The 27,815-nt window shown below is 34.8% G+C and overlaps 1 protein-coding gene across 4 annotated transcripts in view; it reads right to left on the reverse strand.

Moving 5' to 3' along the window:
- The window catches only part of EPHA6 (EPH receptor A6), a 730,500-nt gene that overhangs the window by 167,468 nt on the left and 535,217 nt on the right, over positions 1 to 27,815 (reverse strand). For all 4 annotated transcript variants that reach the window (XM_064496237.1, XM_064496232.1, XM_031457432.2 and 1 more), the window contains one exon: positions 20,874 to 21,059. In XM_064496237.1, coding sequence (XP_064352307.1) covers positions 20,874 to 21,059 — 186 coding nt within the window. The remainder of the gene's footprint in view (positions 1 to 20,873; positions 21,060 to 27,815) is intronic.

The raw sequence follows: 27,815 nt of genomic DNA on the forward strand, positions 1-27,815 counted from the left end.
GATTTCACAGAACTATATATACAAGGAAAGAAAGCAGAACAAAGGTACAGGATAAAGACTGTCTGAGGGTGAGGAGGAGGGTTACTTTAGATTTAGGCAGGGTTTTCAGGTTTTCAGAAGCCAGTCTCGTGAGGGTATTTGGGAAGGTGGTGGCAGTAAATGAGAACATATGGAGCTCTGAGCAGAAGTGAGCTTGGCGTGTTCAAAGCATGCAGCTAGTCTGGAACAGCGGATTAGAAGGGGAAAGATGGAAAACAACATCTGAAAGCTAAGCAGGGTCCAGATCATTAAAGGCATTGTGGACCAAAGTAAAGACTTTAGATTTTTCTCCCTGAGTGCAGTTTGCAATTTTTTTTTTTTTTTTTAATAAAGATCATTCTGGCTGAGTATGAAGAATGGGTTGTGGTGAGAGCAAGAGTGACAGCAGGAAGAGCAGTTATGAAGCAGTTGCCTCAGTCTAGGGAAGATTTCTTTAATTTAGGGTGCCAGAGAGTCACAAAGTAGACAGTGACAGGTCTAATGTGTTCATTGAATGGTAGTTAATTTGACCATTGTGAACAACGTTTTGCAGGACAAGATTCAATTCAGGGAAGCAAAACGGTTGTGAGATATTAAAAGAAAAAAAAGAAGTCATAGCTTTAAAAAATCAGAATATACAGTATTTATAACTAGATATTAATTTTTTTTATTATTTCTGCATCAATGAAGAAGTGCTTTGGGGACAAAATTTAGAAACTACAAAAGTAGTATTTACTGCAATACTTACTTCTAATGTTACCCTTTGAGGTTAATGTTTGAAGTAGGTTTATTTTTGTCTTTCCAAAATTGACTTGCCAAGATTCAAAATTGTAGTGTGGCTTTTCTCACACTGTTTCTGAATAATTTTTGAGGTTTTTAAATTGAAATATAATTGACATACAATATGATGTTCATTTCAGGTGAACCATACAGCAATTGACATTTGCATATACAGTATTATGAAATGATCACCATGATGTGTAACACCAGCCTGTCCCCATACAAAGCTTTTACAATATTATTGACCATATTCCTTATGCTGTACATTACATCCCTGTGGCTTATTTACTATATAAGTAGAGGTTAGTACCCCTTAAGCTCCTTCACCTATTTGCCCCCACCCCTCATTCCTTCCCTCCAGCAATCACCCATTTCTTCTCTGCAATTGAGTCTTTTTTAGTTTAGTTTTGTTTGTTTTCTCTTTTAGATTCTACATATAAGTGAAATCATATGATGTTTGTCTTTCTTGGTATGACTTATTTCACTTAGCATAATAACTTCTAGATCCATCCATGTTGTTGCTAATAGCAAGATTTCATTTTTTAAAATGTCTGAGTAATATTAAATTGCATATATAACACAGATTCTTTGTCCGCTCATCTATTGATGGACACATTTACGTCTTTAATTTATTTTGAGGGGTTTTTTGGGTAGATGATGTGAGAAAGCAGTCCAATTTGATTCTTTTGCAGTTTTTCCAACATCATTTATAAAAGAGGCCGTCTTTTCCCCACTGTATATTCTACATTGTCATATATTAATTGACCACGTTAAGAGTGAGTTTATTTCTGGGGTTTCTATTCTCTTCCTTTGATGTGTTTTTGTGCCAGTATCATCCTGTTTTGATTACTGTAGCTTTGCAGTATAGTTTGGAATCGGGGGCATAATACTTACAGCTTTGTTTTTCTTTCTCAGGATTGCTTTGGTTAATTGGGGGTCTTTTGTGATTCCATACAAATTTTAGACTTATATATATGTTCTAGTTCTGTAAAAAATGCCATTGGTATTTTGATAGAGGTTGCATTAAATCTGTAGATTGCCATAGGTAGTATGAGCATTTTAACAATATTAATTCTTATTATCCATGAGCATGGCACATCTTTCCATGTGTTTGTGTCATCTTCAGTGGTTTTTCATCAATATCTAAGTTTTAAGAAAACATCTTTTACCACACATTTCTTAATTATTTTACTATTTTTAAAATTTATTAAATAAATTTATTAAATTAATTTTTTTATTGAGGTATAGTTAACTAACTGTATCATATTAGTTTCAGGTGTACAACATAGTAATTAAAAGTTGTATAGATTAAACTCCATTTACAGTTATTAAATATTGGCTATATTCCCTGTGCTGTACAATAGATCCTTGTATTTTATTTATTTTAAATAACAGTTTGTACTACTTAATCTTGTACCCCATCCTGCCTTTCCCCTCTTCCCTTCCCCTACTGTAATCACTAGTTTGTTCTCTATATCTGTGAGTCTTTTTTTGTTATATTCACTAGTTCAATTTTTTGATTCCATATATAAGTGGTATCATACAGTTTCTGTCTTTCTTGGTCTGACTTAACACACTAAGCCTAAGACCCTCCATGTCCATCCATGTTGTTGCAAATGGCAAGTTTCATTTTTTATGACTGAGTAGTATTCCACTGTACAAATACAACACATTTCTTTATCCATTCATCTATTGATGGACACTTAGGGTGATTCCATACATTGGTGACTGTAAATAATGCTCCTATGAACACTTAGGTGCATTTACCTTTTTGAATTAGTGTTTTTGTTTCCTTTGTATATATACACAGGAGTGAAATTGCTAGATCATAAGGTAATTCTATTTTTAGTTTTTTGAGAAACCTCCACACAGTTTTCTACAGCAGCTGCAACAATTTACATTCCCACCACCAGAGTAGAAGGGTTCCCTTTTCTCTACATCCTCGCCAACATTTGTTATTTGTGGTTTTGTTGATGATTGCCATTCTGACAGGTGTGAGGTGATATCTCACTGCGGTTTTAATTTGCATTTATCTGATGATTTAGCAATCTGTTCATGTGCCTGTTTGGCCATCTGTATGTCTTCTTTGGAAGAATGTCTGTTCAGGTATTCTGCTGACTGTTTAATTGGGTTGTTTGGTTTTTTTTTGATATTGAGTTGTATGAGATGTTTATATATTTTAGATATTAACCTCTTATTGGTCATATCATTTGCAGAGGTTTTTCTCCAATTCAGTGGGCTGTCTTTTTGTTTTGTTGATCATTTCCTTTAATGTACAAAAGCTTTTAAGTTTAATTAGGTCCCATTCATTTATTTTTGCTTTTATTTACTTTGCCTTCAGAGACAGATAAAAAAAAAAAATCATTGCAATTATTTATGTCAAAGGGTGTTCTATGTTTTCTTGTAGGAGTTTTATGATTTCAGGCCTTATATTTAAGTTTTTAATCCATTTTGAGTCTATTTTTATATGTGGTGTGAGAAGTTCTAATTTCATTCTTTTACATGTAGCTGTCCAGTTTCCCCAGCACTATTTATTGAATAGACTGTTTTTTCCTCTGTTGTATATTTTGCCTCCTTTGTTATAGATTAATTGACCATAAGTGTATGGATTTACTTCTGGGCTCTCTATGTTGTTCCATTGATCTATGTATCTATTTTTGTGTCAGTATCACACTGTTTTGATTACTGTAGCTTTGTTGTATAGTCTGAAGTGAGGAGTGTGATGATTCCAGCCCTATTCTTCTTTCTCAAAATTATTTTGGCTATTTGGGGTATTTCTTGTTTCCATACAAATTTTAGGATTATTTGTTCTAGTTCTGTGAAAACTGTCATTAGTATTTTCATAGGGATTGCATTAAATCTGTAGATTGTCTTGCGTAGTATGAGTATTTTAACAATATTAATTCTTCCAATCCAAGAACATGGTATATCTTTCCATCAGTATGTGTCCTCTTCAGTGTCTTTCATCAATGTCTTACAGTTTTCTGAGTACATGTCTTTTACTTCCTCAGGTAGGTTTATCACGAATCATTTTATTCTATTTTTGATGCAATTATGAATGGGATTGTTTCCTTAATTTCTCTTTTTGATAGTTCATTGTTAGTGTATGAAAGTGCAACAGATTTCTGTATGTTAATTTTGAATACTGCAACTTTACTGAATTCATTCATGAGCTCCGGCAGTTTTTTGGTGGCTACTTTAGGATTTTCTATGTCTAGTATCACATTATCTGCAAACAGTGACAATTTCACTTCTTCCTCTCCAGTTTGGCTTTCTTTCATTTCTTTTTCTTGTCTGATTGTCGTACTTAGGACTTCCAATACTATGTTGAATAAAAGTGCCAAGGGTGGGCATTCTGGTCTTGTTCCTGATCTTGAAAGAAATGCTTTTAGCTTTTCACCTTTGAGTATAATGTTAGCTGTGGCCTTATCATATATGGCTTTTATTGTGCTGAGGTATGTTCTCTCTATACTCACTTTCTGGAGAGTTTTTATCATAAATGGATGTTGAATTTTGTAAAAAGGTTTTTTCTCAACCTATTGAGATGCCCATATGGTTTTTATTCTTCAATTTGTGAATGTGGTGTGCCACATTGACTGATTTGCTAATACTGAATGATCCCTGTATCCCTGGGATAAATCCCATTAGATCATGGGGTATGATTCTTTTAATGTATTATTGGATTTTGTCTGCTAATACTTTGTTGAGGATTTTTGCATCTATGTTCATGGGCGCTATTGGTCTTTAATTTTTTGTGTGATATCTTTGTCTGGTTTGTGTATCAGGGTAAGGCTGACCTCACAGAATGAGTTTGGAAGCATTCCCTCCTCTGAAATTTTCTAAATTGTTTGAGAAGGTTAGGTGTTAACTCTTCTTTAACTATTTGGTACAATTTATCCGTGAAGCCATCTGGTCCTAGACTTTAATTTGTTGGCATCATTTTAAAATTACTGATTCAATTTCATTATTGGTAATTGGTCTGTTTATATTTTCCATTCCTCCTGGTTCAGTTTTGGGAGATTGTACATTTCTAGGAATTAGTCCATTTCTTCTAGGTTGTCCATTTTATTGGCCTAGTTATTCATAGTAACCTCTAATGATCCTTTGTATTTCTATGGTGTCAGTTGTAACTTCTTTTTCACTTCTGATTTTATTGATTTGGGCCCTCTTTTTCTCTTGTTGAGTCTGGTGAAAGGTTTATAAATTTTATTTATCTTTTCAAAGAACCAGCTCTTGTTTCATTGATATATCTTTTCTATTATTTTTTAAGTCTCTATTTCATTTATTTCTGCTCTGATCTTTATGATCTTTCCTTCTCCTAACTTTGGGTTTTGTTTGTTCTTCTTTTTCTAGTTCCCTTAGGTGCAAGTTTAGGTTGTTTGAGAGTTTTCTTGTTCCATGAGGTAAGCTTGTATTGCTATAAAAGAACTGCTTTTGCTATGTCTCAAAGATTTTGGATTGTTGTGTGTTGTTTCATTTGTCTCAAGGTATTTTTTAATTTCTTCTTTCATTTCTTCACTGACCCATTGGTTGTTTAGTAACATATTGTTTAGCCTCCACGTGTCTGTGTTTTTTGTAGATTTTTTCTTGTAGTTGATTTCTAGTCTCATAGTGTTGTGGTCGGAAAAGATGCTTGATACGATTTCAACTTTATTAAACTTACCAAGTCTTGTTTTGTGAACTAGCATATGATTTATCCTGGAGAATGTTCCATGTGCACTTGGAAAGAACATGTATTCTGCTGATTTTGGATGAAATGTTCTATATGTATCTATTAAATTCATCAGGTCTAATGTGTCATTTAAGGCCAGTATTTCCTTATTGATTTTCTGTCTGGATGATCTTTCCATTGATGTAAGTGGGATGTTAAAGTCCCCTCCTATAATTGTGTTACTGTCAGTTTCTCATTTTATGTCTGTTAATATTTGCTTTATGTATTTAGGTGGTCCTATATTGGGTGCATATATACTTATATTTGGTATATCTCCTTCTTGGATTGATCCCTTGATCATTATGTAATGTCCTTCCTTGTTTCTTTCTTTCAAAGTCTATTTTGTCTGATACAAACATTGATATTTCAAATTTATTTTGATTTCCTTTTACATTAAATACTTTTTTCATTCCCTCAACTTTCAGTCTGTGTATTCCTTTATACATGTAATTCTCTTGTAAGTAGCCTATGTACAGGTCTTGTTTTTATATCCATTCAGCCACTCTGTATCTTTTGATTGGAGTACTTAGTCTATTTACATTTAAAGTAATTATTGATATGTATATACTTACTGCCATTTTGTTAATTGTTTTGGGGTTGTTTTCGCAGTTCTCTTTCATTTCTTTCTTCCTTGTTCCATCTCCTTGTGACTTGATGACTGTATTTAGTTTTATGTTTGGATTCCTTTCTCTTTTTTGTGTATGTATGTATCATAGATTTTCGGTTTGTTGTTACAATGAGGCTTATATATAGCTGATACATATGATGAGCTTGAGTTGTTGATCTCCTAATTTTAAATGCATTTTAACAACTCTGCGTTTTTATTCTCCTCCCCTCATAATTACTATTTTTTGACATAGCTTACATCTATTTGTTTTGTATATTCCTTAGCTTCTTATTGTGGATATAGATGATTTTACTGCTTTGTCTCTTTAATCTTCCTAACTAGCTTTATATGTGGTTGAATTACTACCTTTACTGAATATTTGTTTTTACCAATGAGCTTTTTCCTTTCATAATTTTCATTTCTCTAGTTGTGATATTTTCTTTTTCACTTAGAGAAGTTTCTTTAACATTTCTTGTAATGCTGGTTTGGTGATGTTAAACTCTTTCTGTTTTGCTTTCTGTAAAACTTTTGATCTCTCCATCAAATGTGAATGAGAGTCTTGCCTGGCAGACTATTCTTGATTGTAGGTTTTTGCCTTTCATCACTTAAAATATATCATGTCACTCCCTGCTGGCTTGCAAAGTTTTTGATGGAAAGTCATCCAACAGCCTTATGGGAGTTCCCTTGTATGAAACTTGTTGTTTTCCCCTTGCTGCTTTTAATATTCTCCCTTTATCTCTCCTTATATTTAATTTTTTTTCTATTTTAATTACGATGTGTCTGGTGTATTTTTCTTTGGGTTGATCTTCTTTGAGACTCTCTGTGCTTCTGGGACTTGGATGTCTGTTTCCCTTCCCAGGGTAGGACATTTTTTTTAGTTATCATGTCTGAATATGTTCTCTGCCCCTTTCTCTCTCTCCTCTCATTCTGGGACCCCTATAATGTGAATGTCAGTATGCTTGATGTTGTCCCAAAGGTCTCTTAAACTGCCTCATTTCTTTTTATTCTTTTTCCTTTTTCTGCTCAGTTTCAGTGATTTCCACTCTGTCTTACAGCTTGCTGATACGGTCTTCTGTATCATTTAGTGTACTGTTGATTCCTTCTAGTGTATTTTGATGTTGTCCCAGAGGCATCTTAAAATAAACTCATTTAAATTTTTTCCCCCCTGTTCAGCTTGGGTGATTTCCATTTATCTATCTTCTAGATTGCTCTGTATCATTTAATTTACTGTTTATCCCTTCTAGCATATTTAAAATTTTCAGTTATTGTATTCTTTAGCTTTGTTTAATTCTTCTTTATATTTTATAACTCTTAGCTGAAATTTTCACTGTGTTCATCATTTCTTCTCCTGAAATCAGTAAGCATCTTAATAATCATTACTTTGAAGTCTTTATTAGGTAGATTGAAGTGATTAAAATATTTAGAAAGGGGTTTGCTCCATCTGTATCTCTTTCCCTACCAATTTTTTTCTTTCTGCTTTCTTAGCCAGTTATCAATTTCTTAATTAGTAAGAAGCATAGTTTCTTATAATTAGATTGAAGTGTGGGCCTCCTAAGCAATTAAGAATTCCCCTGTAGCTAAAATCTGGGAAATATATCGAAGAACTGGTAACATTATTTTAGTTTAAGCAATTGTTTAATTTGGCCTATCTTATTAAAAACAGTAGTTTTAAGCTTTACAAGTTGTATGATTAAAACTTTCATCATCTGATAAACATAGTCTTCCAAATTTTTTTACTTGGAGGTAGTTAGTATGAAATATTTTCTGAGTCTGTTACCAAACACCTGTATGACCTAAAAACATTGTTTCATTTAAGTAGAGTAATTGGAACATAACAGTTGACATAAGGGAGGTTTTAGTTTTTGTTTTAGTAAATTTATTTAGCTAACATGTAAGAAATAATTGTATTAATTATAAATCCTCTTTTAGGGAAAAAACTAGTTTCTCCATTTTGGGGGAACAAACTAAGAAATTCCCCTAAGGTTTACCCTTGAATCTCCCTCTCTTTACGCAGCCCTTGTTTTTGCTTGAGTTTCTCCAGCAGACTTATACTTCCTATCCAGAACTGCTTTCTCTAGGGAATATCCTGGAATTTCTTGCAATGAGATATAATCTATATAAAAGAAATCATTATACCACAGAAATTCTAGCTAATGGAAGGCATTTTTGTATACTTTCATTCCAGTGTAATGGAAGACTTCAGTGATTAGGTATATGAAATAGTGACAAAGTCACAGAGGTGCTATAGCTTTTTGTATTTATGGATTGCTGCACCAAATACAATAGCATGTCCCATATAATATATGGCTATGCCAAAATGAAAACTGAACTTATTTCAAGAGAATCATGCCATTAATGTTTAGGGGAAAGGTCAATGCATTATTTTCAGGCCTCAGAATCCTGAAACAGCCATTGCATCTGAATGAAAAGTAGAAAGAAAATCACTGATGTCTTTGGCTGACATTTGTGAGGAGTGGAAAATGAATAAATTCACTTGCAGTGATTGATGTAACCTAATAAAAATGTCAATAAATTCACATTATTCTGTTGCTGTGTCTCAATCATGAGTGGCTAAGTTGTGCCTACTTTTATTTCTCAAGTCAAGAAATACCATTATTTCTTCATCCATTCCAAAGTTGAGATTGAGTGATATAACATACAAGGTATAGACTAAGTAATGTGGGGGTACATAAAGATGAATTATCCATGGTACTACTTTCAAATTGACTTTGGCCTATAGTAAAAAAAAAAAGACATGTACCTAAATATATAATGTAATATATATATAGTTAAAATTTCAGAGGCGAAAAACAATTAAAATATGATTGCTGTTCAGAGGAAGGAGAAATTACAGAGGTACAGACAAGCACAATTATGAAAAAAGCTGCCACTTTCATATAATTTTAACTGATATTAGAGAGTATTCAAATTTAGAACTGGGCTTGAAATCCTTGAAAAATTAGGTTCCTGCTTTCCTTTACTTTCTTCCATCTTTCTCTTCTTTTTATTCTACCTCTATCCTTTCCTTCTTTTCCCTCTTTACTTACCATTTTCCTTCATCTACATGTACTTAGTGTTTACTGTATGCTCAGCACCATGCAAGGCACCACAATTAATAAAATAAAGGTATCCTTAACAGATTATTGCCTCCCAAGCCCCCATTCCAATATAGTATAGCATTTTCACTCTATCCAAAAGCATGTAAGTTTAAAATATATATTAGGGAATATATATTGGAGATTTGGGAGGAGGAAGCTTAAGGGAAGAGTGAGTTGAAGCTAGTACAGAAAATTAAAATTAAGTCAAAACATCATGGTACTGGCACAAAAACAGACATACGGATCAATGGAATAGCACAGAGAGCCCAGAAATAAACCCACACACTTAAGGTCAATTCATCTTTGACGAAGGAGGCAAGAATATATAATGGAGAAAAGACAGTCTATTCGGCAAGTGGTGCTGGGAAAACTGGACAACCACATGTAAATCAATGAAGTTAGAACATTCCCTCACATCATACACAAAAATAAACTCAAAGTGGCTTAAAGACTTAAACATAAGACAAGACACTATAAACCTCATAGAAGAAAATATATAGGCCAAACATTTTCTGACATAAATCTTAGCAATGTTCTCCTAGGGCAGTCTACCTACCTGGAAATAAAAGCAAACATAAACAAATGGGACCTAATTAAACTCGTAAGCTTTTGCACAGCAAAGGAAATCATAAGCAAAACAGAATGACAACCCACAGAATGGGAGAAAATATTTGCAAAAGATGAGACTGACAGGGCTTAATTTCCAGAATATATAAGAAGCTCATACAACATAATAACAAAAACCCAAACAACCCAATCCAAAAATGGTCAGAGGATCTAAACAAGCAATTCTCCAATGAACACATACAAATGGCCTATAGGCACATGAAAAAATGCTCACTATCACTACTGTCAGAGAAATATAAATCAAAACTACAATGAGGTGTCACCTCACACCAGTCAGAATGGCTATCATTCAAAAGTCCACAAGCAATAAATGCTGGAAATGGTGTGGGGAAAAGGGAACCCTCCTATACTGCTAGTGGGAATGTAGTTTGGTGCAGCCATTATGGAAAATAGTATGGAGATTCCTCAAAAAACTAAAAATAGACTTCCCATATGATCCAACAACCCCACTCCTGGGCACTTATTCAGAGGGAACTCTAATTCAAAAAGAAACATGCACGTCAATGTTCATAGCAGCACTATATACAATAGCCAAGAAACAACCTAAATGTCCATCAACAGATGACTGGATAAAGAAGATGTGGTATAGTTATATAATGGAATACTTCTCAGTCATAAAAAGTAAAATAATGCCATTTGGAGCAACATGGATGGAACTGGAGAATGTTATTCTAAGTGAACTAAGCCAGAAAGAGAGAAAAATACTATATGATATCACTCATACATAGAATCTAAAAAAAAAAAAAAAAAGAATTAAAAAAAGACACTAATGAACTTATCTACAAAACAGAAACAAACTCATGGATGTAGTAAACAAACTTATGGTTACTTGAGGGAAAGAGGGTGGGAAGGGATAAACGGAGTTCGAGATTTACAAATACTAACTACTAAATATAAAATAGCTAAAAAACAAATTTCTTCTGTACAGCACAGGGAACTATATTCAATATCTTGTAGTAACCTGTAATGAAAAAGAATGTAAAAATGGATACATATTATGTATATGTATGACATTATGCTGCTCACCAGAAACTGACACATTGTAAATTGACTATACATCAATTAAAAAAAAGATTAAATGGAGTAAATGGGGTAGGCAATACACTATGTTCAATCCTTTTTTTAACAGGAAATTAAGAGTAATCATGAACCAAATGAATGGCTTGGTAGTTTTTCTCTACTGATGGGCAGTGTCCGGGCTGCTGGAGCCTCTACAAGGGCTGTGGACAGGCAATGTGCAGGTGAGAGGAAGCCCCAACAGGGGTAGAAGACAGTGCAGATGCTGCACTACTGCACCTGAGAGCCTGGTGGGACTGTCCCAGGAAACACTTAAGGGCATTACAAAAGGGTGCTGAGGTCCTAGTATTATGGGATAAGGGTTAAGAAAACAGTAGACTTTTGGGCCATACATACAAATGATAATTATAGGACAATATGTTAAGTGCAATGTAGATATCTACCAGTAGAGATTAAGCAAGGATATTTCATATAAACTGAGTCATCCATCATAAAATGAATTTGCTGACTGAGTTAAGGGTGATGGGGGTGGGGGAAAGAGAGGGTTTTCCAGGAAGAGGGTCAAGTATGATTCACCTAAACATTCATTTGAATATTTCATTTGAAATCTGAATCAAATAATGATTCACTGTTAATAGAATATAAACTAAGAGGTAGAAAAGGCAGGATATAAGGCTAAAGATATGTAAGTGGAGGCCAATCATACAGAACCTTGGATTTCTATATTCATTGGCATGGCATGATTTTAGTCCTGTGGGTGAAAGAAAGCAGTGAAGGATTTTAAGCAAAGAAAAAAAGTTAAAAATGAGGAAAACTAGTTTTATATCTTAAAATACTAATTCAACAAATGGTGCTGAAATTATCCATAAGCCAAAAAGAAAAAAAAAAAAAAAGAACTTTGGCCCATACCCCACACTTTCTACAAAAATTAACTCAAAATGGATCATAGACCTACATGTATAGTGTAAAACTATAAAACTTCTAGAGGATAGTAGAGGAGAAAATCTTCGTGACCTCGGACTAGGTAGAGTTCTTACATTCCATGCCCAAAAGGACAATCCATAAAAGAAAAAAAAATCAAAAAGTAGACATCAAAATTAAAAATACTTACTCTGCTAAAGACACTGTTCAAAGAATAGAAAAACAAGCTACAAACTTGAAAAATATCTACATACCACATTTCTGACAAAGAAATGTATTCAGAAAATATTTTTAAAAGACCTTCAAAGCTCAACATTAAGAAAAAAACAACTCAATGAAAGAAAGCGGATAAAAATTGGAAGACACACTTCACCAAAGAAGATACAAGGATAACAAATAAACATATGGAAAAAGATCTAAATCAATCATCATAGGGAAATGCAAATTAAAATGACAATATGATACTAATATTGACTCACTAAAATGACTGATTTTTTTTCTTAAATGACACTATAAAGCATTGTTGGTGATGCAGAGCGCTGAAACTCTCATTAGTTACTAGTAGGAACATAAAATGGTACATACAGTTTAGAAAACAGTTCAGCAGTTTCATATAAAATTAAACATACATTTACTGTCTGATCTAGTCATTCCACACCTCGCTGTTTCTCCAAGATAAACATAAATACGTGTTTACACAGAGACTTATACATGAATGTTCATAGCAGTTTTGTTAATAATCATCTGAACTGGAAACAACCCAGATGTCCTTCAATCACTGAATGCAGAACCAAAGGATAGTACATGATACAGTTTTCGCTCAGCAACAACAGAGAGGCACGAATCTCAAGTGCATTCTGCTTAGAGAAAGAAGCCAGACTTGAAAGTCTATACATTGTGTACATCCATTTACAGAACATTCTGGAATACAGCTCTTCCTTAAAGAAATGTTTTGATTAACAAACAGAGAAGGAAAGAAATAGAAAAAATCACCATTAGAATACAACAGTAGTAACTGCTGCAGGCAAGATCTACTGTGGATGTTGAATTAACAGGAAAGAGTTTGAGGAAAAACAAGGTATTTGCATAGTCTAAATTAGCTTCCCCCAAACATATATTAGTGACAAAAGGAGAAAAGTAACTTTTCAGTGAAGTAGTCTGGAAGATACCACCCTTAATCAAGTGATCCATGTTGGCACCCCTAGGAATACTGCATGTGAACACCATGTATCCCCTGATATAATGCCCTAAAGAGAGGATACAATCCTTGTGATTGTCCTGCCAAAAATGCATAACCACAAACCAAATCATGAAAAAACAGAGGACACACCCAAACTAAGGAACATTCTACAAAATCACTGGCTAGTACTCTTGAAAAGTGTCAAGGACATAAAAGACAAGTAACGACGCAGAGCTGTCACAGATCAGCCACAGACTGGAATAAGAAGATGTGATAACTAAGGCAACGTGGGATCCTGGATGTGGTTCTAGAACAGACAAAGGACACTATCTAAAAAGCTGGTAAAATCTCAGTAACAGTCTGTAGTTAAGTAAATAGTACTGTATAGATGTTTATTTCTTGGTTTTGATAATAGTTCTATGGTTATGTAAAACACATTAGGGGAAACAGAGTGAGGGTTATATGGGAACTATATTATTTGAATAGCTTTTTCTCTAAGTTTGAAATTATATCAAGATAAAAATTTAAGAAAAGTTATAGTAATTTATTCCCACAAAACAAGTATTAAGATATTCATCATGGGATTAAATAATAAGGACTTAGCTAGATTTCCACTCATTAATTTCACATGTAATTTTTTTAATCAAAAAATCACATCTACAAAGGGCCCATAATCATTTTCAGTGGTTAAGATTTCAACTGGTCTTTCTCCATTCCTACGTAAGAGCGTCAGGAACTTGGTGAAAAAGTGTCCAAATAATCATTGATTGCCTTACCCTGCAGCCTGGAAGGTTGGTACTCATTCTCTTGAGTTCATGGATGCAAATTAATGTCTATAATACAGGTTTATCTATAGCCCTTCTCAAATTCAGAGCCATCAAACTCTACCAGAACAAACTGCACCAGGAATGATTTGGAAAGAATGTTCACTTTTGAAGATGAGTAAGATTTCACCCTCTAGATAGCTCTATTCAATTTTATTTAGAGGTATTAAAAGGCAACATTATGTATGCAAAAAGTCATATTATATTCTTTTTCTCTCCTAGTTCTTACAGTGGCAGTGTTATGTTCAGAGTGAGCATTTGTTACTTGAATTTTTTAACCTGTTACTTCTTGTTATAGCCTACCTGATAATTAGCAGACTGGTTTGGGAAAGGGAGAGGATCACAGGAAGGAGACAGCACTTTAGAAGTAGATCTAGGGAGGTGATTGGAGTGAATGACCTTGAGAAAACCCAGATATTTAAACACTGAAGAGACAGGAATAAATTCATTCTGAATACAAAGGAAGTTTATTCTCTCCTGTAAAGAAGGTAGTACTCTCTGGCAGAAAGAAAATAAGCTGGTGATCCCAGTTAGCCCCAGTGCTGCTCAAACAGTGTGACACACAGAGCCACCAGACTATGTCATCTCGTTACTGTTTGTTACAGTCACACTGGGGTTCATTTTCTACTTATCAATATGTATACGTTATAATTCCAAGTGGCAAATACTCTGCAATAAATATCCCGAGATTCCATTGAGACTCCAGAAATCACACAACAATAATTCATCCCTATTTCAGCAAATAGTAACAGCAAATAGTAAATATTAAGAATGGTAGGAAAAGAGAGAAAATATAGAAAATCTCAATTTCTTCCTTTTTTGTTGCCTCTCACGTCTCCTTGTCCCTCATTTGCATCTCTCCCCACTTTTATGCTATCAACAGCTTCTGTCTTGATCTCTATTTTCTCTTGCGTCTTCAGTGATACCCACAATCTTTATAATCTTTCTTAATCAGTTTTCTTTCACACTTTTCTTAAGAGCTACTTCAAATATTCACCAACACCTCAGGCCCCCTATCTATGACCTCAGCAAATGATCTAGTTTTGCAGATCATTGAAAAAAGGAAGGCTAACAACTCCAGAGGCAGCTGGGCCTTCTAGGTACCAACAATCTTTGCATATCACAGTTATCCATGTATCCATTTAGTGTCAGCTTGGTACATTTCCTTCCAGTTTCTCAGGGATTTGGAAGAGACACAAGGGAGAAATGACAGTAAGTTTTGAGATGCTTTTGCCATTTAGTATGAATGCAATCTAGGATTCAAGACACACTTCTTAATTTGCACTGGCAGCCCAGACTCCCACCCAGGCTTCAGAGGTTTCCTGGAAATCTTTAAATATTCAAACACCTCAAACTTACCATGTCCAAATTAGAATTCATTGTTTTCGCTCCAAATCTTTTATTTCTCCAGAATTTCCTCTCCATCTCCCTGCTTATGTAAACCAGACGCTTAGAAGTCATCTGAAACCATCCCCATTCATTCCCTCATTCCCCATCTATAATCAGTCACTGAAGTGTCTTAATTTAACCTTGGAAATAGCTCTTGAATCTACTCCCTTCTTCTTATCTTTACTTACTTCATCTATTTTCTTACTGTTTTTTCACTTGGATTACTACATCAGCCTCCTTACTGTTTTGCCTGCCTCCAGTTTTTGCTTTCAACATGTAATCTCTACTGTTATTACTTTGCTCCAGTTCATTTTGATGTTCCGCTAACGTGCTCAATTCTTTCTGAGTACAAGGGTTTAGAACTTGTTTCCTCTGCCTGTAATACTCTCCTACCAAACCTTGGGATGGCTTTCTCTGGCACTTTACTCAGTTTTTTTTTTCTCTCTTTATCTAAAATTATGTTCATATATTTAGATTCCTTTTTGTTTCTTCCAGCAGGTAGAAGCTCTGTCTTTTTCACTACTCTGTTGACTAGATTGGCACCCAGTAAATATTGTCTGAATAAAATAATGAATAAGTTAATGAATAACTGTATCCAAAATAGCACACACTTCACCTATTTGTTTATTGCTCCCTGTGGGCTGGAGCCAACAAATGAGCTTCTCTAGAGCATTGAGACCTTCTTTTCTGTATCTCTAGGTTTTAATCAGCAACAGTGTCTGACACCTTGGTGGTGCTCAGCAAATGTTTCTTAGAAAATAAAACAAAGTAAAGCAAAACTCTTAACCTACCTTTGCTAGCTGAGTAGCTGAATTTCAGGGAAAACATTCTAGATTCTTTCATTAGAATCAGTTTTACAGAATGTTTTATCCTCTACAACATACATTCCATACATCCAAACCTTGATTTTGCTTACAGCAAAATTTTACCTATATGTTTCTACTTTACAGATTGCAAGATAAAAACTTCACTGAATTTGAAAACAAACATATGTATGTATGTGTAAGACTGGGACATTGTGCTGTACACCAGAAATTGACATACTATAACTGACTATACTTCAAATAAAAAAACAGACCCAGATATCTCTGTCTGTAGAATCCATGTTCTTTTTACTGCTCTAGGAGTTGTCTTTTGTCATTAAAATTCTACTGTCAGGAAAAAAAGTAGTGTTTGTTTCTTCCTGAACCTATCTTCTTGACCACTGATATGAACCTGAAGTTATAATAGAGGTAGAGGTGGGGTAGTAAGTTATCACCGGCACAAACTTTCTTCACAAATATCCCATGACCCTTCTCTTGGCAAATGCATGGAATACAAAAATATCAGGGCTAGACGTGACCTTTATTGTTTTCTAATCCAATCCTGCACTTTTCCATTTTTTGTGCAGAGGAAAATATTGAGGTCTAAAGACACTGACTGACTCACACAGGAGCAGAATATACAATCAGGTGGACAGGCAGCTATCATATTGGTGGCAACAGTAATATTCAAAGTCTTGGGGAATCTATTACTTGACAAGTAAAATGCAATTCTTGGACAAGAGAAACAGTTCTCATGCATTTACTGTACAAGGTATTTGACTGGCTTGAATCTACTCTCTGACTTAGATTCCATGTGGACATTTCAAAACTATTTGGAAAGAACCCACTGTACTTTGAAATATTTAAAGATGGTTTGTGCAGGCTGGTATTTCTGTTATAGTTTCTGTGCTGTTCCATGAGTCCTGAGGAATGTCTTATGCTGAAATGAAATTACGTTTGGGAATTTGTTTGCTATCATGATTGACTTCTATTATTCCTCACTGGATTTACGATTTATTTGAGATATAGTCAGTATATCTAAATTAAGTTGTTACCTAAGCTGGGAGATAAGCACTTCATTATCTCTCCTTTTGGTTCTTTCATATTATCATAAATTCAAACTATAGGGCTCAGTCTCCAGGAATATGGTTACTGCAGTATATTTCTTTATCATTTAACCACAATTCTCATTGTTTTATAGAAGGGTAGAACTTTCTCTTTTGGTTATGTAGTTAATGATACTGGTATATACATTACCAGTTACACATTGCTACTATCTATGGTACTAATGGCTACACATCTGTTGTCTAACTGATGGCTTCTATTTGCTTCTTGGAGAAAAAGAATATGCTGAGCATATGGTGTAGCTGGATTAATTTCTTTTTGTATTAGTTGTACCGTAACAAGTTAATGAAATTGTGATGTGTATCAAATAAACAGGTTCAAATTTCATCAGACACACTTTTTACATAATACAGCTTTTAATCACTTAATTTTGAAGTTTAAAATTATGTAAAAGTAGTTATATGCACAAGTATGAAAGAGCAAAATGTTCCCCAGAACTTTATATGTATCACTCAGTGATAAAACTTTATAAGATAAAAAGTATGCATATTAAGAATTTATAAAAGGATCTGATGAAGATTTTGATCTATAATTTTGCATTACTTTCAACTGAGAGTCTGTGCATTTATTTCTCAGAATCCCAGAATACTCTACTGACATGACCATATAAACCTATACTGCATCTTTATCTTTGTCAGTATAATCTTTTATGCAATATGGTAGTCCTTAGGGAGCGTTAATTGTTAGCTATCTCTTAGCTACTTAAAGGCAATCTTGGAACAATTACCATGTATTTATGGGAATGAGGCATTCATTTATTTATTGCCTTTCTCCTAAAAATCCCATAGCATTTGAGTTAAGAAGATAACAGTATAAATATGCTCACTTATCTTTGCGGGAATTATTTTCTCCACCTCCACCTCCCACTTCAGCATCGCTACTACGCCCTTATATGGGATTCATGCTAATAGGTTCAAATTACTATGGTTATTGCCACTCAAAAGCATACTGAATATACCTTTCTCAATTATTGTCTTTTCTCTCTCTCTCTTTTTTCTAAAATGAAACAAGGAACTTCACTTAGGAATCATACAAATTAAGCTATGTAAAGATCCCTGGTCTCAATTTTAGACAAGATTGCCAGAGATATAAAGCAATCACTGTGTTAACTGTTTGGATGTCTTTTTGTGAAATAAACTGAGTGTTTCAAACTGGCAGACAAGAGCCATAGATTACCTAATTAAACCTATTCAGTTAATTTAGAATAAATAATTCCTACTACTACATAGGGCCAGATTATATAATAACTATTCTATATCTAATAAAATACATCGGAATACATGAAAAGTTCACAGAATGTGATTTATCAAAGGTAAAAAATAAAGACACGATCTTTGAATTTAGTGTTGGACACTTATTTCCAGATATTTCATGCATAAATATGCATGTGAGGACTTTAACAACATACTTAAATTATTTTAAATGCTTTGCCAAGAATCATAACCCAACTTTAAAATTGTCTTCTTCCTTCCAGAGAGATTAAAAACAGAAGGAGTACCTTGAAATGTCCATGTTACAGTAATGACAAAGAAGTCAGAAAATATGAAAGAATTAGCATGTTGTCTCTTCTCTGCTTCTTTCTTTTACATGATTTTTTTTTTGCTAGCTATCGAGGCATATCTGGATCTCTCCAAATTTTACATATTAGAGATAATTCCATACCTAAATATCTTCCTTATTTTAAAAAAGTAATAGTGTGTTATTTTATTCACATTGTCATTTATTTTATGTCATTTAATTCAGAGAAGACAAAGTTAAAGTATAAAACTCTTGAATTATTCACTGTGATACAGCAAAAAAAAACCCAAAAAACAAAAAGCAAAACCCCATTGGTTTGTCAAACAGAATTCAGTTTGAACATCAGCCATGCCACTTACTATGGGTTAGAAGTCCTTATGTGGGTTAATTGACCTGTCTGAGCTTCAGTGGAAAATGAAGGTTCAGCAGATACTCATGAGGGTTACCATGAGAATGAAATCGTGAACTACATGGGTAGAGTTCCTGGCACATAGTACCAATATTAGCTACCATGTAATATGGCTTACTATGAGTCCCATGCTATACTACATGCTTTATACATTTATAAAATTAATCCTTACAGCATTCCTATTGACTAAGAGTTATTTTGGCCCCATTTTATAGATGCAGAAGTAAAGGATAGAGACGTTAAGTAATTTACCTAAAACTGAACAAATCTTCACTACCTGGAGTGGAATTCTAAGTGGGGCCATCTGTGTGGTTATCTACTGCAGTGTAATAAACTATCCAAAACTTAGCAACTTAAAACAACAACCATTTTCTTATCTCTCATGATTTTATGTGTTAACTGGACTGAGCTGGATGGATCCTCTGCTCCACAAAGTATCAACTGCAGCTGCAGCTACCTGGTGGCAGTGGTAGTGGGAAGGGGTTGTAAGTTGTAATATCTGGGATGGTTCATCACAAGGATGGCACTCAGTACTATCTGCTGGGAGCTCAAGTAGAGCTGCTGACTAGAATGCCTCAGTTCTTCTCTTTGCTGTCCTGCATGTGGCCTCACCATATGGATTGGCTTCCCTTAGCATTGGAGGCTGGGCAACAGGAAGGAGTGTTGCAAGAGGACAAGCTCCAGTGTGCAAATAGGTAAGATGTCTCCACTTGCATCGCACTTGTTAATGTCCTACTGGCCAATGCTAGTCACATGGACAAGCCCAGAATCAATGTAAGACAGAACAACACAAGGGCATGAAGATGAGAAGGGTCTACTAAGCCCATTAAAATAACAGCCCACAGGAACAGCTGTCATCAAAAGCTCTCTTTTGTGCCCTCCAGACTATCATGGGTATCAGTAATCAGCATGTTTGTCAATGCTTTGTGAGAAGGACTTTGGAGCTTCAGACACAGAGTCAATTAAATGTTGTCAGCAAGCGTTTACACTTTCCTGCTTCCAAGTATAACATAAAATTTCAATTTCACTTAAATGATTATAAAAGAAACTTCAGTTTTATGAAAGAAAAATGAATCAAAGATTTAAAATTATTTTTATGAATTTTTAAATGCCATTTGTATTGGGTTCTATATGCTATAATTCATTAGTGAATAAAATAAGGAGAAATATTAAGCTTTATGCCTTATTACTACCCAAATAAAAGTGAATATTGCAATCTATTTCTTAGAGTATATGATTAATTTTGGGTTTTTAAGAAACTTTTTTTCAAAGAAATGGTTTTGATTCCACGATTTCTGTAAAAACAGGATTTTTACTTTAGAAACTGTAATCCTTTTCTGCATTTTGTATAAATTAAAATAATATAGTTCTAATGGCATTTATATAGACAGTTTCCATACAGAATTTTTTGTTTAAAAGCTTTACTTTAGATAAAGCATTCTATATTTGTATATGAAATTTATTTCCAAAAGAAGTATTTTACCTTAATGACCCAAAATATTTTGTTTTTCCTATTAATATTGAAATTTAGGCAGCTTTAGAAGTGAATAGCTTATAGAAATTAGGGGAAAAAATATATATGCCCCTTTACTTTTGATATATTACTTCAAGTTAAATTAGGCAAATGATTTACAGGTAATAAAAAACATTTCAAAGCGGTTTGGTGACCAATGCAAACTCTGAAAATGTCATAGCCTAATATCAGGACTCTCAGGGGTGATAGCTGAAGATGATATTTGAACGAAGTTATCCCCTAAATGGCCATGATATTGCTATTAAGCCTTTTTTTTTTTTAAGGAACTGAGCTAGATGTATAAAAGAGGCAAAGAAGATAACCAGTACTTACTTTTTGTGACAACACCTTCTAAGCGAATGATATTTGGGTGGTCAAACTGACCCATGATACTAGCTTCTCTTAGAAAATCTCTTCTTTGCCGATCCACATGGCCACCTTTCAAAGTTTTGATGGCAACTGGGATCTCTCTTTTTCCTGGTGTCTTCAAACGCCCGCTACAGACTTCTCCAAATTCACCTAAAAATATGAACAAAAGTAGTTAGTTGTTTAAACAGAATACTTATATTCCAGAAAAACTGAATGGTCATACAGTACCGTCTTTTTGTGTTTTAACGTAATGACTCTGAAGTGTGTTATTTTTATATAGAGATCTCTTTCTTAAAAATTAAATTTGTAATGTCAATATGTTTGTCAGCATCATTTATAATGAATAATGGAATGCATTTTCATATGCTGTACCACAGGAACTACCATTGACAGATAACCCCGATCTGCTGAGAAATTATGACTAGCAGAATGGGTGATGCTAATGTAACTCTATAGAAAAGCAATCACTGCATAACATTTCCTGTTCCTGTTCTCAATACCGATATATGGGCCAAATGCCTGCTCTGTTCAGGGAATCCATCAGGCATGTGTAGTTGATTTGATCCCATAGACCATATGTCTGGGCTTCACTGCCATTAGAAATCAATGCTAGGGTCAACTGGTATATGAACATACTGAAAAACCACACTGAACATAACTATAGAAAGTGATTATACAGGCTAAATTATAAGTCACATGGTTTGAATACAAATACAGTAAGATTATCCATGGTTCAGCAATGGCTCCATTGGGTAGATTAAATACTAGCCAAGTATTTATCATGAATTTACTACATATATCCAGTGCTAGAGTGCTGTGGATTTCAAAGAAGTATAAGACTTTGTTCTTAGTATAGTAGGTCTCTATTATAGTCTAGTACGAGACTTTAGATGAAACACGAAATAATGAAACACTTAGGAAACTAAGAACCAATCCCTGCAAATGCTGTATATTAGTTAAGTAAAAAGAATGGGAGCTGGAAGACTTCTTGGAGGAGGTGGACTTCTGCTGGATGTTGAATGATGGGTAGGATTTGGATATTCAAGAAAAGCATCAAAATTCTAGACAGAAGTACATGGAGTGAGGGAAATGAAGACAAAGATTTAAAGGTCGGAAACAGTAAAGAGAATGATGTGGACACCGGGCATTAAGGAGACAAGGCTGAAGAGAGGGGTTATTGTGGAAAAGAAGGTTGGAGGCTTTCTCAGCACAATGCAATAAATTCAATAAAGCTTGAGATTCCAAACTTAATTTTTCTAGGGCCAATTACCTGCATTTACTTAAAAGCATACTGCTTGATCCCAAACTTATTCACCTATGAAGTAAACACAATAATAAAACCTTCCATAATTATACAATGTCCCCTCCACATAAGGATGCTGGGAAGATCAAAAGTGATAAATTTGTGAGAGTGCTTATAAACTGTAAAGTACTATTCATGTGCTTTAAATTACATAAATCTTCAGAAGAGTGAAGAATGAAAATTAAAATATCTTCAGTTGGTTTATTAGGCAGCAGGTCTGGCCAAAAGCAAATGCTCTATAAGCTGAAGTGCAGAGGATCAAGTTAAATTTTTGTAGTACCTCAGATTTCAATTATCCCTATTTTCTTTAGACCAATTCATTATAGTCAACTAAATGTTGACTATTCATGAATATTAACTACCTTTTGGTATAGAAGCTAAGATTTTCTTGTAAGTGAAAAAAAAAAAAACCAGAAAGGAATGAAGCCAAACTTTGCTTCCTAAATTATGTGTAAACATGTCCATTAGAAATAGAAAGCAGTCTAGCAAGAGTTTATTTTATATATATATACTATATACATATATATGAGACAAACAAACAAATAAGCAAACAGAAAACACTGACTAGAATGTGGTCCCTAAATTCAGTGCATATGATATTGGGGTTTTACAAAACTTGCATAATTTGACATCAAAATAAGAATAGTCTTTTTTTTTTTCATAATGATGCTCTCAACCTGTTGGAAGTTAAATGTTTTTATGTTCACGGGAGAAAGAAGCCATAGCTTTCCAGTTTTGTTTGTAATAGTATTTTTGATTTTTTAAAGATTTTTCTGTTGGACATAAAAAAATTGGAAACTGATAGAAATTTTAAACATTTTTCTATTGATACTCTGAACCTTGAGAGTAAAAGTATATGTACCTGTTTAAATTAATGTCTGATACAACCAGGCCTACTAAGATACTTGAAATTCCTTCTCACATCACTCTGGTTTGCTACAATGAATATCCAGAACAAGGAAAATACTTTTTCTTTTTATTTTGTCTTAAAAATCTGTTAGTACATCTAACAATTTAACAATATTTTAAAACCCCTCACCTGCCACAAGCCTAGACTGCAAGTGATTTTCTGTTAACATTTCATAGTCATTCATATAAACTTTTGAACATAGTAAAATGAATAGCAAACTCTGTTGGTATTTTATCAAGATAGACATAGTGGCAATTTACTTTGGTTTTCTGTTGTCTGAAATTCATGTATCTTATTAACAGTAGGCAGGCATTTTCTTCATGTCAAGCTTTGCGTTATCAAGCTGTTATCACACTTATTTCAGTGACACTAAATATGGCTGCCTCAATTAAAGATCTGAGACTCCTAGGGCATTCTTCAGTCAAAATCCAGAAAATTCAGTCACAGAATGTATTAAAACCCTTATCTGTGGTAGGCCTGGATGTATCAGACAAATCAGGCAGAGAGGAAGAAATATTTTAAATTAAATGTGTACTGTCAGGTATCGCCAAAGACTGATCCATTATATGACTAAGTTTGTAGCACAAGTGGAGGACCTGTATAGAATAAGTAAGAGAATTCATTCCTTAATAAGATCTGTGGATGTTTATATATACTGGTTAGTTTATCATTAACTCATTGACTATAGGAATATTGTGTTAACTACCTTTTTTTTTTTCTTTAACCAATCATTGTCACCATCATTATTACAAAGCCAGCACTTACATAGTGCTTATCATGAGCCAGGTCTAAAAACTTAATATATATTTTAATCTTGACAACAAATCTTTGAGGCAGGTACCATTATTATCCTCACTTTGCAGGTGAGGAAACTGAGGCACATGAGTTAAATAACTTGTCCATGGTGACATAATTAGAAGTGGTAGAGTTGTAATTTTAACCTAGGCAATCTGGCTCCAGAATCCATGCTTATGATCACTATTCTCTGCTGTCTGGGATGCTTGTCATTATTAATGTTGTTAATACTTCCTTGCATTACTATGCTAAATTCCCAATTGGTAACAATGGTGTCCTCAAATCAACTATTATACAGTGTTCAAACACATTGACTGGATATGCAAAGGTAGATGGAATGATAAAACCATATGCTAGGAATCGTTCACTATACAATGGAAACAGAGACCTAGCTTAATCATGCTGTATATTAGCTGGTCTGGAAAAATCAATACATCCTACCTAGTCTTAAGAGAGCAAAGAAAAATATATCTAGGCTAACTGATCTGCCACTGACAGCCCATGCACTAGCTCACAGTACCATCCATCTCCCTGGATGGTGGTAAAACCTTTCTGGACAAGCAATTTTGTTGTATAATATACAGAGTCATATGAAAATATCAGTTAGAATTGGGTTTTCCACATAAAGCCTATATAATCTAACTGAAACTGTGAGAGGAGAGTGGAGGCAATGAGGGGAAATCTGCCCTAGAGGACTGTCACTTCACCATCCCCTGGAGGCTTTCAGAAATTTGACTCCTGCTGTTCTGAGATTCTGGTATTCCCTTACCTACCACCCCTTGAGAGTTGCTGAAGCAAAGAGCCACACTTCTGATTTTTTTTTTAAACTTACCTCTCAAATGTAATGAGGTGTTCCCTTCTTCACACGTGCTGTTTCCCTTTGATGAGGATGCTGCCCACAAGTTGCCCCCCTTCCTCCCTTGTCTCCACCCTCAGTCCTTCTCTACGTGATGGCTTCTTATTAGCAGTAAAGGCCAAGCTTTGAGATCCCCCTTCAGAAACTTTCTCTGATTTAGTCCCCAGCCACCATCAGTTCCTTATAAGTGAGAAAAAAATGGCAGCTCTACAATCAGAAGCTGGCCTCGCTCTCAGAGCTGGGCACTGTTATTCTCCTGTAAGACATTATACCAATCTCGACAAGGTTACTTTGAGACCTTGATAAAATGAGACTGAGCAAGGTTACTGCATAGCTTTGCCTAAGCATAGACAAAGGCCAGGTCACAGTGCCAAAAATACTACATAACTCCTCCTCTCTTGGCTAAAATGAATGGCTGCTCCTTCTCTACCAATTATAACCTTATTCTTGTTCTAGTCTCCCCTTCCTGTAGATAAGATTCACTAAGATACTATGGCATCAGTCCTATAGTTAAGGCCCAGTATCATGTGCTGCTTTGACATCTGGGGGGAAACCAGGAGGGCCTCCAATACCCTCACCATAGGTTCTCCTCCTCACTCTGCTCCCACAGATAAGGTCCTCCAGCCAAACAACCCTCTTATCCCTGAATAGCAGATTTCACTTTCCTGCCAGTCTGTGGAATGATTCAAGCAAGCTGATCACATCCTCCTGAGGGAAGGCGGGGGGCACCCTACCCTCTTGATACTACAAAGCTTGCTTCCCAGAATCCCTGGCTGTCCACTCAGTTCTCAAGCATAACCCCTGAGTGGCCCTAGGTGGCATGTGGTGTTTTGCCTCCTCCCCTGGGGTCTTAAATGTATGTAATTTATAAATACCTGCTAATCGCATCTGTCCAATGTCAGGTGTTGCATATTTGGCAAACCCAGGGAGAATACAAGGCAATGAGAACAGATACTCAACCACAGTTTGCCACTGCTTCCTGACAGCATTTAATCTGGAGCAAACTCCTGCTTCCTTAGACCCTCTCTCAAATCACCCAACCAAAGCCCAAATGCTTTAATAGATTCTTTCTAACACCCTCTGACACACACTATGGTTCCCTAAGGTATGTGTTTTCCCTCACTGAAATAAGCAGTACACCCAGCTTTTTCAACTATAGTGTGATTATGGGGTCTTTGACTTGAGATTATTAGCATAATATATTTACTGCATGGCACTTCTGACTATGTGAAATGATCTTTGAAATTCATTTTTAACTAGTTTACACATTTATTAACTATCCCTCCATTTCAACACCTCCCCTTAACCCCGTCCTGTCAACTGTAATATAAGTCATGTAGGAATGAGCCTTAACTATTTCTATTACAAATTGTATGTTTAGTACATCATAAACACTACTTTAATATTTGTTGCCTCAATGAAATGAATGAATTAAAGGAAAAAATGACTCTAGACCCAAAGTTGGGATATCTTAGAGTAGAGATAGACAAAAGTCTCCAATATGCTAACTTTTAAAATTTGCATACTGTCTTTTCCTTTTGTTTCATTTTGTACAGCTAAGAGACACCTTGAAACCTTTTTAGTCTGTGGGTTTTTTTTTTTTTTTTTTTTTGGTCTTAACTCCACAATTCATTTTCTGTAAAGGAAATAGGAAGATTTATGTGTCGTATAAAGAAAGAGTTAAAAAGAAGAGGTATAGAGGAAAAAACATATAACAGATTTTAAATTGAGTTCTAGAGAGATTTGTTAGTCTCTTGAGGTCTTAAGGTAAATTCCATTATTATTAATGTTATCAAGAGGGTCACCTACTCAATCGTATTCACTGCCTGTCTTTCAAGGATGAAATATCAGAATCCTTATGACTAATTCTGCCTGATTTCTTTCTGATACATAGCACACATTCTACATATAAAAGAGAACAACATTTTTTGAAAACATAACCTGACACCAGTTGAAGTCATATTTGAATGCCTCTGATTCAACTTCACAGAAAGGTTCACCATAATGCAAGATTTCTCATGCTTAACAAGGCCTGTCAGTGGGAAGAGTCGACTAAGACACGGAAGAGAACAGGTTCTCACAAGTCAAGGCTTCTATTTCTGGCCTCGCCACTAATCTGTTTTGCGGCGTTGGAGGAAGCTTTATTAGTTTTTCCTGCTTTAGTTTCATTGCGGGTAGGTTAAATACATACCACCTGTCTACTTCTTGAGAGATAAAGATTAATGTGTACATTTTTGCAAAGCTTTTGGAGTCTAAGAAAAATTCCATGTAACTACTGGGTTTTTTTAAATTATACCGATACCAGAGAGGAGATGTTAAATATGTCACTCTAAGTATCCTCCACTGATTGCTAGATTCTTAAAGCCCAGGCCAGGGAGCAGGATTTCTCTAAGACATGAGAATGAGGTTTTTAAACTTCTTACCAAACAGCATGTCAGGATTTTTTCAGTGACTAAGTTCAGTAACACATTCTCCATTTTTCCCCACGCCACACTCCAAATGTCAGACAGCCGCCTTTTCTTTTTCAGCAAGGTCTTATTCTTTTCTGCTATAACATGCTCTCAAATACAGTACTGTCCTCAAGGAGATCAAAGATTTCTCTCTCCTTCTGATACCATACAGTCCAGTATATTACTTACTTGTTGGATACTCTAATTCATATCATTTTGACTTTTCAAACTCACTGATACCTCAACCCCTAGAAGACCTTTTTAATCCAGTGTCTCTTCCTATACCACATGGCCTCTCTGACCACCTGCCTTCTTGCCTCAAGGTATATTAAAAGAGCTTCTCTTTAGACTACAAAATATTTGCATTTCAAAACTCTGCTTGATGCTCTATCAAAATTGATTCTCTATTCTGCCATCAGAAAAATCGTTTCAGAAATAAAATCTAATTTAAAAACTCTCTGTGGAATACAGACTTGTGGTTACCAGGGGGGTGGAGGGTGGGAAGGGATAGACTGGGATTTCAAAATTGTAGAATAGATAACAAGATTACACTGTATAGCACAGGGAAATATACACAAAATGTTATAACTCA

Source organism: Camelus dromedarius, chromosome 2 (assembly GCF_036321535.1).
Source record: "Camelus dromedarius isolate mCamDro1 chromosome 2, mCamDro1.pat, whole genome shotgun sequence".
Classification (NCBI taxonomy): Eukaryota; Metazoa; Chordata; class Mammalia; order Artiodactyla; family Camelidae; genus Camelus; species Camelus dromedarius.